The 15281-nt window shown below is 35.5% G+C and overlaps 2 protein-coding genes across 3 annotated transcripts; both read left to right on the top strand.

Moving 5' to 3' along the window:
* The first annotated feature begins 718 nt into the window (after positions 1–718).
* LOC100888053 lies at positions 719–6981 on the top strand. Its single transcript, XM_030994320.1, has 8 exons — positions 719–1006; positions 2047–2206; positions 2946–3111; positions 3381–3544; positions 5228–5304; positions 5909–6009; positions 6625–6770; positions 6975–6981. The coding sequence occupies exons 1-8, from the start codon at positions 805–807 to the stop codon at positions 6979–6981; spliced, it is 1023 nt and encodes a 340-aa protein (XP_030850180.1). The 5' UTR covers positions 719–804.
* A 328-nt stretch (positions 6982–7309) lies between these two features.
* LOC105447575 lies at positions 7310–11139 on the top strand. 2 transcript variants are annotated; one of them, XM_011685802.2, is made up of 4 exons: positions 7310–7421; positions 8418–8564; positions 9636–9722; positions 10684–11139. In XM_011685802.2, exons 1-4 carry the CDS (start codon positions 7334–7336, stop codon positions 10818–10820), a joined length of 459 nt encoding a protein of 152 aa, XP_011684104.1. In that variant the 5' UTR covers positions 7310–7333; the 3' UTR covers positions 10821–11139. The 2 variants fall into 2 exon arrangements, with proteins under 2 accessions (XP_011684104.1, XP_030850355.1); XM_030994495.1 differs by lacking the exon at positions 9636–9722.
* Positions 11140–15281: the final 4142 nt, after the last annotated feature.

Genomic DNA, 15281 nt, shown 5'->3' with positions numbered 1-15281 from the left:
TATTAGAGCAATGAAAATGTAGCATTAAAAGATGAATATTTTTGTAGCCAATTTGAGGAGCAAAATGTGATCAATTTAGCCTTACAAAGAAAAGAACTGTCTTGAGAGCGTACCCACTGCACTATCTGTGAAAAAGTAGATCGAGCAGGGCATGTGAGTTAAAGTCTCACCTCCCTGGATCGAGGGATATCCTGGTTCAGTGGTGCACCTGTACACCCCAAACAGTTAAAGCAGTAGAGACCTGAGAGTTAACGAGATGAGGTCTGCCACGCCCCCTCATTGACAACTTGGCTTAATTTTCAATTCAAAGGGCTAGCTTTAATATACATGTCTTGCATGTGGTCTAGTGGATAAGCCACCCGACTGCAGATCGCAAGGTACAGGGTTCGAGTCCGGCCTCAGCACTAATGGCCTTTGGCACAACGTTAATTAACATTTGCCACTCTCCACCCAGGTGTTACATGGGTACCCGGTAGTAGGATGCGAAAGTTGGATGGTTGGATGAGCAAGTGTGCGCTTGAAAAATGGTGACGGGTCGGAATGCTCCCCAGGGATTGGAGAATGTGCGTACAGGTACATTGTGTGCAGGTAAAGCCTGAATCCGATGACCGGGTATATAATATATACTGCGCCTAGAAACAAAGTATTAGGCGCGTTATAAATGTGATGTATTATTATTACATCTTATCTCATTACAGCTTAAAAAGAGTGAATCACCTTCTATCTTGAGGACACGTACATAACACACGCCTGAACCACTGTCTAGCCGCCTCAACAAGCTCCTCTCCAGAGAGACCCCAGGCCATGGGAGGAGGCACCAGCAAGACCAAGCCCCAAGAGGGAGCGACGGGGCTGAACCTGACCAAGGACGAGAGACGATTCCTTCAGAGATGTCTCTACAGTCTCCCCTTCCCTCCCGGTACCATCAACGCGGAGATGGTGGCCGCTGCCTCCAAGATGATAGAGAGGCTGGAATACCACGATCCTGTTAAAATCTTGACAAAAGGTATCATTTCATAACTTGTACCCTTTTAGGACATTTTTGATATTTAAGGCTACATTCACTTCAATTCAATGTATTTTATTTTTCAAAATAAACATTATAAATAAATTATAAACATTTACAATAATTTAGGAATACATACATGTATGGGAAACAAAGGGGGCCACTTAAAAAGCAATGCTTGTACATGTAAGTGTGGATCCCTCAGATGATACTTTAATAGAATAATCAGTACAAAAGGAAAGTTCTACAAAATAGAGGGGAAAAGGGGGATGCCAACAGAGAGGAGGACGGGACAAGACAGTACTTTACATGACAAAGATAGGAGAACACAGTCACAATACAAAGAGTAGACAATGCTGAAAAAGAAGTGAGAGATCGGGGGTACAGAATGTACTGTAATACAAAAGGATGAGCTGCAGGTGGGGTTAATCGCACATTGTTCTTCAAATTGGCAACAATTATATTTTTCTGTTATTGCTCAATTCTTGAATGTGCTAATGCTGTCAATAAATTGAAAAACAATGACTTTGAACCTCTCAATATGTTGCCAATTTAAAGATTGTAAAGCTGATCTTCATTGTTTTAAATTCCCAGCATCAACTGTGGTAATGTCATGAAACAAACATGGATGCTGTGTGTGAAGACATTTTTGCCATTTCTACTCATGCATGTGGCATATTTTGGGGGCTCTTGAAAGAGTTGACTCTTAATACCAGGTTACGAGGGGTCAGTGACCCAAAGACGTAACTCCATTTTGGCCATTTTGAGAAACGGTGGTTTATGTGTCATCGAGCACACGGGCCTTAAGGAGTTTAAGTCTATGTTTCACTAGCCATTGACTTCAATGGGGTGTTGGATGGAGTTAAGTCTTTATGTTTCCTGGAAAGCCCACATTTTTCTGAACATTTTGATATCAAATACTCATTTTGGTAAAATATGGAGTTACGTCTTTGTGTCACTGAACCCTCCGATATGATGTACATGTAAATGTAATACACATAAGTATTTGATATGCTCAAATGAATTTTAAATATTTGCAGGTGGTCGAGCCAAGGGTATCTATATCCTAGTCAAAGGTCAGGTAAAGGTCATATCGGCAAGCGACGAACCTGTCGCCATCCTGTCTCCTGGAGATTTCTTTGGAGAAATCTCAACCCTGTTCTACGTCCCTGTAACAGCTACCGCCCAGTCCTCGGCTAAGTAAGTAAACTTGGATGACTTGCCTTTTATCTCCCTTCTTGAATTTTGTTGCAGTGTGCGCATTTATCTGCCTGTATAAGATACATGTAAGTATGTATAACAAATAATAATTAATATAAATGGTAATATAAAAATGATGATTATAAGAATTGAACTAAAAATCCTTGAGATTTCACTTCTTCACTATGACCTGTTTCAATTTTAGTTCTTCAGATAGTGAATTAAAAATTACAAACAAGTGCAACAAAATATTTGCATACAATGTATACAACCCCATTGCGCTAAAATGGCACCTTGCTTAGCAACAGAGTTATCATAGTACCGGTATGCATTGTCACATCATAGATTATATAATACAATTTAAACATACAAATTACAAACAATGCATAGAAGTGCATTGTGCTAAAATGGAGCGTTGCTTGGCAACAGAATTATCATATTATGTATTGTATATGAATCTGCTTGCATAATTATGATATAAATAATTTTGCTGTTATGAAAAAAAACACATTACCGTACATGCGTAATGAAGTACAAAAGGAGATTGACATGACATGAGTTTGACTATGATGTAACAATACATAATATGATCGTTTATCATGAGGGGAAACTAAAATAGAATATAGATTTAGGTATGACTTGTCATATTAAAGTCATTGTATCAACCAACCAAATCAGATACCAATTCATCAATCATTGTATCTACTACATTTCTCCCCCTCTGCCCTGGTCTAATCAGAGCACAGTTCCTGTTACTGAAAGACGAGAATCTGAGGAAGGCGATTGGGGAGGTGGTGTCGACGGATCTGATGGACTACTACGTGAGACAACGCTACTTTGATACCAGCGGCAAGCTGGACCAGGCGGAGCTCATGAGTAGGATATGCCTAAATACACTGGAAAAGGTGAGATACATACATTGTACATGAATATGGGTATTACATGAAGGACTTAACTAGGGCTAAATGAGCTATATAATCTTCATCTAAGTTTGAGAACATCACTTTAAAATGCACATTTAAAAAATGAAAAAAAGAATGACAACACCTCACAATTTGTTAGGTGCCGGTCTTACTGATCCCAGACAGAAGCTTGTAAAATTCTCCACACTGTATTTGTTTCTCTGTTATTCATTCATATATTCTGTTATTCATTTGTTCATTCAATCATTCAGATTCCACTCTTTAGCAAGTGGAAGGGGGATGCCTGTTCGTCTCTAGTGAAGCAATGCAAGGAAGATATTGGCATCCAGTACCCAGTCTTACTGATTCCAGACAGGACGATGCTGGTCATGGAAGAGGACAAGTCAGAGGAGGTTGTCATTGTCACAAGGGGCAAGTAAGTCAGCGGCCCCATTGTGCCGTATGGTAGAGGTTTCGTAGTGGAGTGATTCAAAGATAAACTTGAGTTTTGGTAAAAAAAAGAAAATGAATTCTCACAGAATCAAACAAAACTTACGCTGAATGTTCAAGATAACAAATAAATGTCATTTGCCAAACAATTTTGGTAGAAAATGTATACTGGCTGAGTAATGAGCATAGAAAGATAAGGAAATCAAGGTAAGTAGGCCAGACACCATTTGTGTAGTCCCATATCCATCTTTCTGTGTACAGTGCTTGTTACTTTACCAAGACTGGGCCAAATATATTATGATTTTGATGACTCCAGAACCTTGCAGTACACACCGATACTTATATGTTTAATAGATGATCAACTTTTTCTGGTCGATTCCACAATGTTTCTTTCACAATGCAATCGCATGACCAGAACTGTTCTATACCTTTAAGCATTTGACGTTAAATGCAAAGGCTGTTAGTTTGATCCCCGACATGTTACTAATGTCCTATGGCAAACCATTTATTTATATTTGCCACTCCCTACCCGGGAAGGTATTGGGGACCTGGTAGGATGACAACAGCCTTTGTGTTAGTCATTGCCATATGCCTTCATGGTTATGGTAAAAGACTAACCCCCAGGGAGTGTAGATGGTGCACATTGTGCGTGAATGAATATGATGACTATGGTTATTTATTCTGTAAAGTCTTCAGAGGCTGTATTTTGTTTGTTTGTTTGTTTCATTTATTTAACCACGGTTAAAACACCTGCTATCAGCCACAAGGCTGTTTTCAGCAAGTCTATTAAAAAACATTCATACAATATACATGTACATAATCAAAACAAATAAAATTCATAATACAAATTAAAATAACAAGAATACAAATGTGCAAATACCTTTTAATAACAATCACACTTAGTATTTTAAATATCAGAAATTTGAGGGGAAAATACAATTTAGTCAAATCACAAGCTCCTTATCATAAAACAAATCATCAGAGGTAGATTGAGTGAGAGAGCAAGAGAGCGATGGAGAGAGGGAAAGAGAGAGAGATGAGGAGATGGAAAGAGAGAGAGAGAGAGAGAGAGCGTTATATAAATCCAGATTATTATTTTTTTTTTTTGTATAATTGTTTTTATTATAATTATTATTGTTATTATTATTATTAGTGTCATTATTAGGTTACGATTATTATTATTATTATTATTATTATTATTGTTATTATTATTATTATTATTATATTTGTAATAAGGGACTGAGTTAAATCTGTAATGATTTGTTACATAGATTACCAAGAGTTAATCTACTTACAGTGTATTCCCTTCAATTTACTGCAAATTATATTACTAAAGGAAGAACAACATTGTTGAAATGAACATGAGAAATGAATTTTAGAACTGCACAATTTTTGTTGCTCTCTTTATATAAAATAATATGGTAATTTACTGATGAAGAGTGTTTTTCATGAATAAAGTTGATATGCTTTAATACTGGCCATAATGTCTTTGTATTTGTGGAAATATTGCAATGAAGATGTCTAATGGTTATTCAATTGAATAGTATTATGATCCTTATTATAACCCTTTTGTAGTGAATATTTTCTGATTTTAAGTTCTTACTTACATTTTTTTTTTTACATTTGCAATTTTGTGTTCACCTTTTTTTCTGTCTTGAAATGTTGACAGAGTGGAGATCACAAGAGAGAAAGAATCCATTGCAGTCATTGATGTTGACAGGTGGCCATTCTGGATTGGTGAAGAAGGTAAAAAAGAGCATTTTCTTATATTAAGTTGGTTTTGAAAGAAGCAGAAAAATGAGAGGAACAGGTCAGTGAAAGTTTGGGCAAAATCTGATTAAAAAAAAGAAAGTTATGAACTTTTGAATTTGCGATCAGTCAACCCCTAATTGGCAACACTGTAACGTATCTTACAGGGTTCTCCCATTTTGCTCTCCCTCCCCCTCCCAATCAAGTCAGAAATTACCATTGGAATGTTCAGTCATACGTCACAGTTGCTTACAAACAAGCATTTATGCTTTCTTAGCAGTAAGGTAAAATAACCACAACTAAACCAAAACCACTAAACCACAGTATTGTTGATTTTTGTTTCATGGATGAAAACTTTAAAAATTCTTAAATTTCCTATTTGTAATTGAATATTGATCAAATTTTCACTAATTTGTTTCCCACATTGTTATGCTTTTATTCATATACTTAAAGATGGTTGAATTTCTTTACCCACAAAATTCTTGCAGCTTGTGCTTATTGCTGTACATTTAACTCACTAGTCATAATAGAGTTTTAGTATTCAGTATACTACACATATTCACTTATAATCTATTTTTGTTGTTCATCCTTCATTATTTAGGTCTCTTCACTAGCATCGATAACACATGTGCAGCCCGTGCTATAGGCCCTTGCCAAGCCATTAGGATCAAGAAATCTACCATTCAAAACATCACTAACAAAGTGAGTCTTAAGTATGGTATTTATAATTTGTATAACATTGTTACTCATTTGACCTGCTTATGACAGGTCTGTTGAAAAAATTGAAACATAAATCTTATAAATTATAAAATATCACATATTAATTGCTTGAATGCCTAAGGCGTTTTGTTAATAGTTTGTACAGGTGTATACTGTTTGCTGTTGAAATGATGATTCAATTTTGGAAAATCTGGGAAAAAGTCAGAATTTTGTTCTCATGAAACGCTTGGGAGCCCTGCTGAGTGCTCTATGAAATAGAACTTCATGTTGCTTGTACCATTGTGTGTTATGATGATAATAATAATAATAATAATCTGTCTTGTGTACCAAGGGTAGCCTCATAAGTATTAATACTGTTCTCCCTGAGGGCCTTGCAATCATCTTTTTCTTCATACTTTCTGTAATAATATCAGTAATGCTTTTGTTTATCTTTCTGTTGGTAATGAAATAAATACAAATTGAATTGAATTGAATATTATTACCCCGGCTTTGTTTCAGGAGTTCATGCCATGTAATATACAATCTACATGTAGATATTGACTTGTTGCCCATAGCACTGAAATAATACTTATACTTATCCTTTCTCTTTGTATAAAGTTCAAAGTTGAGGCAGGGTATGATTTTGAGAAGCGAGCAAAAGTCTGGGAGTCAAGACTAGGCTATCAGAGGCAGCTGTCTGATAGAATGAAAGCCGAAGTACTCCTCCCTGTAAGTTCATGCTTTGCATTCATATCAATATTCATGTTTATAACTTTCTTGTTATTTATATTTCTCTATGATTATTATTTTAATTATTTTTAAGGACCTATAATTGAATGTATTTTGTTAATTATTTGCTGATTATTTTGTACATTATATTGTGCATTTTCCCACTTTTCTCAATAAACATCAAGTCCATATTTGCAATTGTGATTATCTCTTGAAATTCTACACTTCTATGTATAAAGTGCATAGAGAATCTTTTAGTATAATGCGCTATTTAAGAATCTACTTGTTAATATGTATCCTCTTTTTCTGCTTCTGAGCTTACAAACAAGTATCACAATTTAAATTTAAATTTAAATTTAAATTCAAATTTTCATTTAATTGTTATTTCCATTTTTCTTTATTAATATTTGTTTTCACTGGTCAAAGTTAGCTGTATCTGCATCCAAGTCAACTTCAAGAAGAAAAAAAAAGTTCTTGAACTATCACCCCCCCCCCCCCCCCCTCCCCATCTATTGAATATTTTGTGTGTTTTATATTGTTTTTCCTTATCTCTACTCTCTCTCTCTAGGTTCTCGTCGATACGTTGTCAAGATTGGAGATGTTCTCCAGGGCTTCTTTGGTCTTCGTCTACAACGTTGCCATGTTTTTCAGAGCTAAAGCGTATGAAGACAAAGCTGTCATTATGGGTAAGTCTGCCTCTCTCTACCCAGGGGTACATGAGTACATTACAATAAAACCTGTCTATAAAGACCACCCAAGGGAGACAATAAAAAGTGGTCTTTATAGTCAGGTGGTCTTTATGTACAGGTGCCTGTAGTACATGTTTCAATGAGAAACCTATTTTTCGAGGGAAACAAGAAATGTGGGCTTTGTAGACTGGTGGTCATTAAAGCAGGTTTGACTGTATAATAATAATAATAGTTGGTTCTTGTATAGCGCTCATGTCTGTCAAACTTGACACTACGGGCACTCCATAATTATTACTGCAAACCTTAGCATGGCTGCCATCATGGTGCTTTAGCATTTTAAGAAATTAATTCTTGCCAGGTACCCAATTATCTCACCTGGGTTGAGTGTGGCAAATGTAGATTAATGTCTTACCAAAAGACATTAGTTCTGCAGCGGGACTCAAACCGATACCCATATAGTGCGTCCCAGAAAAAACAAAACTGAGAATTATCGATGTTTTATCATAACTTAATCATAATTATAATTAATAAATAACACATATTTGTAAAGCTTAGATCTTCTTCCTCTTTCATTTGATGCAACTCATATGTGGCATATTTCACGCATTAGTGATTAAAAACAATTTGAATAGAGGATACCAAAAAGTCATTTGGCCGTAGGTATCTGAATTTCAAAGATAAAATCACATTTCTAGAAAGTTCATTTTCTGCCCTTTCATATGACATCTCAATCAGGAAAAAAAAAGCAAGGAATGACAAAGTTCTGTTTGTTTATAAAAGTAATGCTTGAATTGCCATAATTTGATTAAACAAATCGTTTGCACTGGCTGCCTGCCGTAGCAACAAACAGTTGACACACGACTTTACTCAGTTTAGTTGACAATCAGCCATGCATCAAGTCTTTCATCTTCTTTTCACGAAGGATAGAGGCAGCTCTTGCTACAGTGTACATGTGTTGTTCTAAACGAGTTCCATTTTTTCACCATTTTTCAGATGGGCCAGAGAACCCTACCAAGCTCAAGAAGGCCCTCCAAGCCAGGAAAGCAGACCAAGCAAACAAAGGATCTCAGAAGAATGCTGTTCAGGGCTCCTCGGCCTCCAAGGCCATACAGGGAGCCACTGCTTCCAATTTCATATCAGGTAAAGAAAGAAAGCTTCCTCAGAATGATTTTGAGGGGTCAGTTGACACAAAGATGTAACTCCATATTTTGCCAAAATGAGTATTTGATATAAAAATGTTCAGTAAAATGTGGGCTTTCCAGGAAACACAAAGACTTAACTCCACCCAACACGCCATTGAAGTCAATGGCTCGTGAAACATAGACTTAACCCCTGAAGGCCCAAGTGGACCTACATGTATAATGTATATCTTTAAGCCCTGTTTTCTCAAAATGGCCAAAATGGAATTGCATCTTTTGTCACTGACCCCTTGATTTGTATTTCTTTGTTTTGTGTTAAGGTACAAAAAAGATATGAGTAAGTCGTAGTTATTACATTTGTAATATTCAGAGTACATGTAGTCGTACATCCTTTTTGGATGGTGTTCGAAAAATGTTTGTTTTTATTTCGTTTGAATAAAACTTAGCCTTTGCCTATCTACTACACAAATTTAAGCCCCACTGCACTACTTATAGCTACTTGCGACCTCTATATACAACTGTATAGAAAACGATGCCTAATTGGTGCCATTGGTCCCCCATGATCCTCTTTTTCTTATGTCAATCGAGAGCTGAGTTGATGAGATAGCCACCTGTCAATGACCACGCTGTCTGGTCTAATCCCTCCTTACGAAACTAGTGCAGACAGGCTTTAAAGTACAAAAAGATATAAATTAATTGTAATAATAGCAGTTGTAATGTTTAGAGTACATGTAGTTTTACAACCCTACAACCCTTGTATGAAACCAATCTTTTCTGTCATCAATAACCAAGAGTAAATACATTTTCTGTACAGAGTAAATAGGAGGGGATCTTGCAAGATATGTCACAGTGTTGCCAATTTGTGTTTCACCGATGACAACTTCCAAAATTCATAACTTTCCTACTTTTTTTATCAGATATGGCTAAAGCTTTCTCTAATTTGTTTCCCTCATTTTTCTGCCTTCATCAATACCAGTTGACTATCAGGGTGGACTTCCCCTTTAAAATAAGATTTTAAATAAGCAAAAATTGATATTTATGATCTATGATTGGGACGATTTTTCATTCACAGAGAATGATGTCTTCCTGATGCCATTGAAAGGAGAAATGGCAGTGGTTGGCATCGACAACTTTACCTTTGCGGAAAAGAGCATTATTTGTAAGTATGGCTAGAGTGTCCATGTCGGTGCATACACGTAACTGCACGGTTGTTTTTATTTTGTACATTTGACCTACAGTTTATATATTTTCTCTTTTTTTTAAACAATCCTGCATGAAATTCTCTTTACTGCAAAAAGGCCATTCTACAAGTATGTAAAGGCATCGTTTAACAATGTTTTCATTTGAGACGTTTCCATCTGAGATGCATGACCCTATGTGTGTCTGTGATATGGTGTAATATTGAAGCCCTAAAAAAACATTGCGCTTCAAAACAATCAAGAAGTGCCTCAAAAAAGTAAAAACCTTTGAGTGACGGGTTTTACCATACTCGTTTTCCCCAAAAGACTGTAGTGTTATGAAAACGCAAAATTTGATTTTAATTTCCAATCATAGATATCTTGATAATCCGACAGGCGATCGGCTTGTAAAAGTCAAGCATTACATAAGGCCTTTTGGTCCTAAAAGTGAAGGCGATTAGAAAAAAAAAGTATTTTGGTTAAACACTCAAATGGTGTCGAATTCCCCATGAGATAACATATCCGAGTTGAGTTTTTGTAGCAAACAGCTACTTTTTCACCCCACTTCCCATTTAGGTACACCCAGAATTGTTTTTATTGTGTACATTTGACCTACAGTTTATATATTTACTTCTTTTTCTTAACAATCTTGCATGAAATTTTCTTTGCTGCAAAGAGGCCATTCTACATGTATTTAAAATACAACAAATATAAATGTTTGTTGTTGTTGTTATTGTATAGATCTGGGACCCGTCTCACAAAGCCTTTTTTCAATGACAAATGACAAAAATCAGTGACAAATCTGTTGATAACCAATCAGAAGCAAGGATTTCAGTAGCTTATAACAAAAACTGTCATTTGTCACTGATGACAAGTTTTGTGAAACACCCCTTGCTCATTAGCATGATTTTCATGCATTCTTTTCATGTTTTGCTTTGATAGATCTTCCCGAAGCAGAAAAGATCAAGCTCACAGCAAAAGGAGACACGCTAGTCCTCACCATAGAGGGCAGCAGACTGCTCAGCTTATGCAACTCGTATCCCGACATACAAATCAACGTGCCTCGGCCGGTTTTATGATTATAAAATTCTCTAAGTTATTTAATTCAGCAGAATATATTTATATACTTATATATTATACAATGATGTTGTAAATTGTACAAAGTAGCTTCTAAACTCCATGTATAACTGGGACAAACAATCTGTATAGTTTTTTATTACTTTTATCTCATATTTAAAATTCCTGTATTATTATTCCTGCAGAATGCTTTCAATTTTGTATTTTTTTTAATGAAATATATATGTAAGAAACTGGAAAATGAAATGGAAGTGTGCTAGTACAATTTGCATAAAAAAACATAGAGAAGAATCCCAGTTTGAAAAGCAGTATACAAAATTTTACCAATTTTAACAATTGAGTTCATCATACGAGCTATCCGCATTTGAGTTGAGGCTGTATGCATCCATTGTATATAGCCTTCAACCTCCACACGATAGGTGCATAAACAGCCTCAACCAGAGCGGATAGATCCTTAATTATGGCGCCAGGCACATTGATCTCAGCGCTTTGCTTGGAGCCAGCAAATCAAGCCAGTGCGTTATCCATTTGTAGCCTATTTTATTGTTTGTAACCATTGCCCTGCATATTTAGTCCTGGTTTTTAGCTACATGCACATATTTTGTGCAATGAAACAGTCTGCTTTTCATAGAACGCTCTTTGTTTTTGCTCAAAATTTTATGTGTACATACAGTTACTTGTGTCATATTCACCAGGGGCCGTTTCATGAAACGATTACCGTAATTAACGGTGCATTAACCGCACCCCTCTTAAGTTTTCGCCCTAAAAAAAAAAAAAAAAGGAGGCGGAGGCATTATGTATTCAAAAATAGCTCGCTTCTGTTTTGGTTTGTAAAATTACTCCATGGCGGAGGCATCATTTTTCGACTGCGCGTGGTTGAAGGTCCATCTAGTTAAAAATGTATTTCTACTATTGTTCAGAAATATGATTGAAGTGCCAGAAGGGCATTAATGGCTTAACAAAATGTAGTTGCACGAAGTCCGGAACGTGAGATGCATAATTGTCGAAAATCATAACTTTACCACTAAGAGGTAGAACCACATCGTTAGGTTATGGAGCTGGTAATCTCGATGAGACTTAATGTTAGCTAAACTTTCTTTCAGATATGTGAAGAACAAAAATTTGTTTAACAAACATCACTTAACATTTTGCGTTCCGGACGCGTCTTTTCATGCCACTTAATTTTGCTAAGCTACCCAAGACCCTTCTAGTTCCAAACAGAGCGTTCAATTTTGGTTTATGTTTTAAAATGTATTCAAATTCTTATGCTAATCTTTTTCTTCTAAACATATCGTCGCTGTTTTCACGAAGTGACGGTAGTGAAAAAAATTGCATTCACTTTGCGTTACGATTTTCCTCACTACCGTCACTTCGTGAAAACAAGGACATTATACTTTATCAAATATCACAAGTACTATCTGGAAGTAAATGTGGTATAAAGACTGCAAAAGATCAACTCATTGATATCCCTTCTTGAAATCTACATACATGTATTCGTTATTTGCTTTCTCTTTCAAATTATTTTCCAAACATTACACTTTCCTACATATTTTTTTTGTGAGCCTAACCTTATTTATTATTAAAGGTTATGAACTGGTACTGTTCTTATGAGGTACTGTAGTACCCCTAAATGTTGTTATCTAATGGTGCCTTCACGGAGGGAGAAATGTCCTTTTTACACGTGTGAATAAATGGCAACTGCGCACAACAAAAGACATGTGTGTATTCACCAAGCTTAGTGTTATAAGATACAGAAATTTGGAAAAGGGTGTCTTTTAAAATCAAATGTTATTACAGTACAGGGAGTTTGGTATTATGTGTGGTATATAATGGCCTACAATATGTGTGTAACCTTAAAGTTCTGCAGAGCAACTCAGTGGAAATTGTGGACTGAATTAAAGTGTTTAATTTCCCCTTATTTCACTTGTTTCATTACGGTAATGACAAAGACAAAAGGATCCGGATCATTTTATTGGAAAAGTTATCTTTAATATCATTTATTTCATTTATTCGTCATCTCAATGAAACATATGCAGTCATCTTCATTCTATAATCTATCATGTGGAAAAATATATATGTACATTATATCATGGAGCTGCACACATCTGACATATCTACGCAACTCAGTGTATTCAGTTCAATTTCTTTTCTGTGTTAGATGTATTTTATTAATCATTTCAAATGCATCTCAGTCACCTTGTTATCCAGGTGTATTCTATAGAAAAGGCCAGTCTTTAAAACAAATGACATGTATATACTGAAGATTGTGTGACTTCCAGAGATGAACCTCAAAGTACATAAAAATGACCCATGAAACGTATTCATACATATTACATATATGTTTAAATGTGAACAAGAAAAGTACAATCAAATGCAAGCACATGTAAGAAGGCATTAGTAACTTCCATAAAAGTCATCTTTATTTCTGTATTCTTTGTACACAGTACAAAACATTTAGAAGTGTTCAGTCAAATACATGACATAGAATAAATATATTTATACATGTATGGCAAATTAATACACTTTCTTCTTACGAGTGGATAATTAATTACCTGCATTTGTATCTGAAATAGAGTACTTAATCTGTTTTTCCACTGTTTTTTTTTTTTTTACTGCTTGCCTTTCCTGTCCAATTTTATACACAATAAAATCTATGCAGTACACATTGCTTCTTTATACAGAAAAAATATGTCTCGGTCTTTCATTTGCATTCTGCTTTTCAATTTATTGTCCAATATTGGAAATTTGTTTTGCTCACATTTTTACGTACAAATACCGGTAATCAAAATAAGTTTACACACATAATATATTTTGACATAGAAATTCTTCAGAATATTGATGTACAGAAGTTTCCTTATACCTGTATGTTATTAATTATTATAAAACAAATTTAAATGTTCAAGTGAAAGGGATGGCTTGGAAAGCATCTGGTCATTTCACTATTTAAATATGAAGAAAATAATTACAGTACCAGTAATCCATTCAGGTCACCAAGCTTCATCTGATCGGTGATGTAAATTAAAAATTAGTTCTTTCCTCATAGTCGGTAGAAAAATTGCCTGTTCGATTAAGCGTAAGTTTAATAAATCAAGCGTAACTTTGACAAATCAAGCGTAAGTCTGTTAACCCATATTATAAAGAAACTGAAAGTTAGGCTTGATATTAAGCTTGAAATCAAGCGTATCTTTTGTAATTGATCATAACTTTACGCTTAATTTTTATCAAGCGTAAAGTTACAATCAAAGAGGGCAGCCATACTGCTACTCCTGCAGGAAGAGGTTCGTAGGCGACCACGGAGGAAAAGAATCTTCTGAGACAGAGTAGACCCATTGGATAGGCCTGACAATGAAATCTGGAGAAAATACAGATTCACAAGGGCTTGTAGTGACTTGTCTTTATTTTGTGGCTTGTAGTCTGGCCTTTTATTCAATTGTCACCCATTTCCATGGTGACACCTGTATTTATTAGAGTGCCACACATTCTCTGGCAAGCACATTATAAACCTTATTGTATTGGGATGTGCAATTATTTAGAGAGTGTAAAGTCTACACCAAAGCTAATTCAGCTTCATCTAAATTCATGTCCTACTTCTTTTGCTTGTTTCTCTACTCGGTTCTAAGGCCTTATTAGTTTATAGAGATTATGAGTTTCTTCTTCCTTACTTAATCTGTAAAGAAGCAACATTACTTTGTACATATATAGTCTATATTTTTTTTCTATGGGTGCTGTGCAATATTTGAACTACTACTTATTATTAGCCTTGTGAGATAATATATGTCCCAGGTGTCGGTATTCAACAGGTGCATCTAAGAGACAAGGTAGGACATCTATTTCTTTTATTTTAGGTGATCAAATCCCTAAAGAGCTAACTAATACAAAAAAGCTAAGCTTTTGAACTTGGAGAAGACGCACAGACAGCTACTTGTGTCTTGCAGGATATCAAAAACTGTCCCTGTAAAGCGCTACAGAAAAGTCAAGCAAGGGCTCAAGGAAAAGGAAGAGGATGTGAAGCGACTCAAATTTGACAATCTATTTCTAAAAGAATCGCTTGAATATATGGAGGCCAATGCTGATGTCAGTTCTAAGATGGATTGAAAAACTAATTCTCTTTTCTCTTTCTCCAAGCTCTCTATCCTCCTCTCCTCTTTGCCTATCCCTTTCTTCCTTTCTTCCCCACCATTTATAATGTATAATTGTATTTATGTATTCGGGGGTGCCCATTACAAGCTATGCTTATCGGGTTTCGCGCCTTCTTACCTGTAATACAAGTTCTTTAATTATATTTATGTTCCTACTTATAAATTGTATTGTTTGAACAGATGTCAAATATGTTGTCAAATTGAATGGAAGAAAATAAATGTTCATTTGAATTTGAATTGAATTGAATTGAATGGAATTCTTCCACAACCAGGACGAAGGTGTCCGATTGTGTCATGAACAAAACACCAACAGCAAACATTCCT

The sequence above is a fragment of the Strongylocentrotus purpuratus genome, unplaced genomic scaffold (genome assembly GCF_000002235.5).
Source record: "Strongylocentrotus purpuratus isolate Spur 01 unplaced genomic scaffold, Spur_5.0 spur5_scaffold_21, whole genome shotgun sequence".
Lineage (NCBI taxonomy): Eukaryota > Metazoa > Echinodermata > Echinoidea > Camarodonta > Strongylocentrotidae > Strongylocentrotus > Strongylocentrotus purpuratus.
This window is presented reverse-complemented; position numbering and strand designations above follow the sequence as displayed.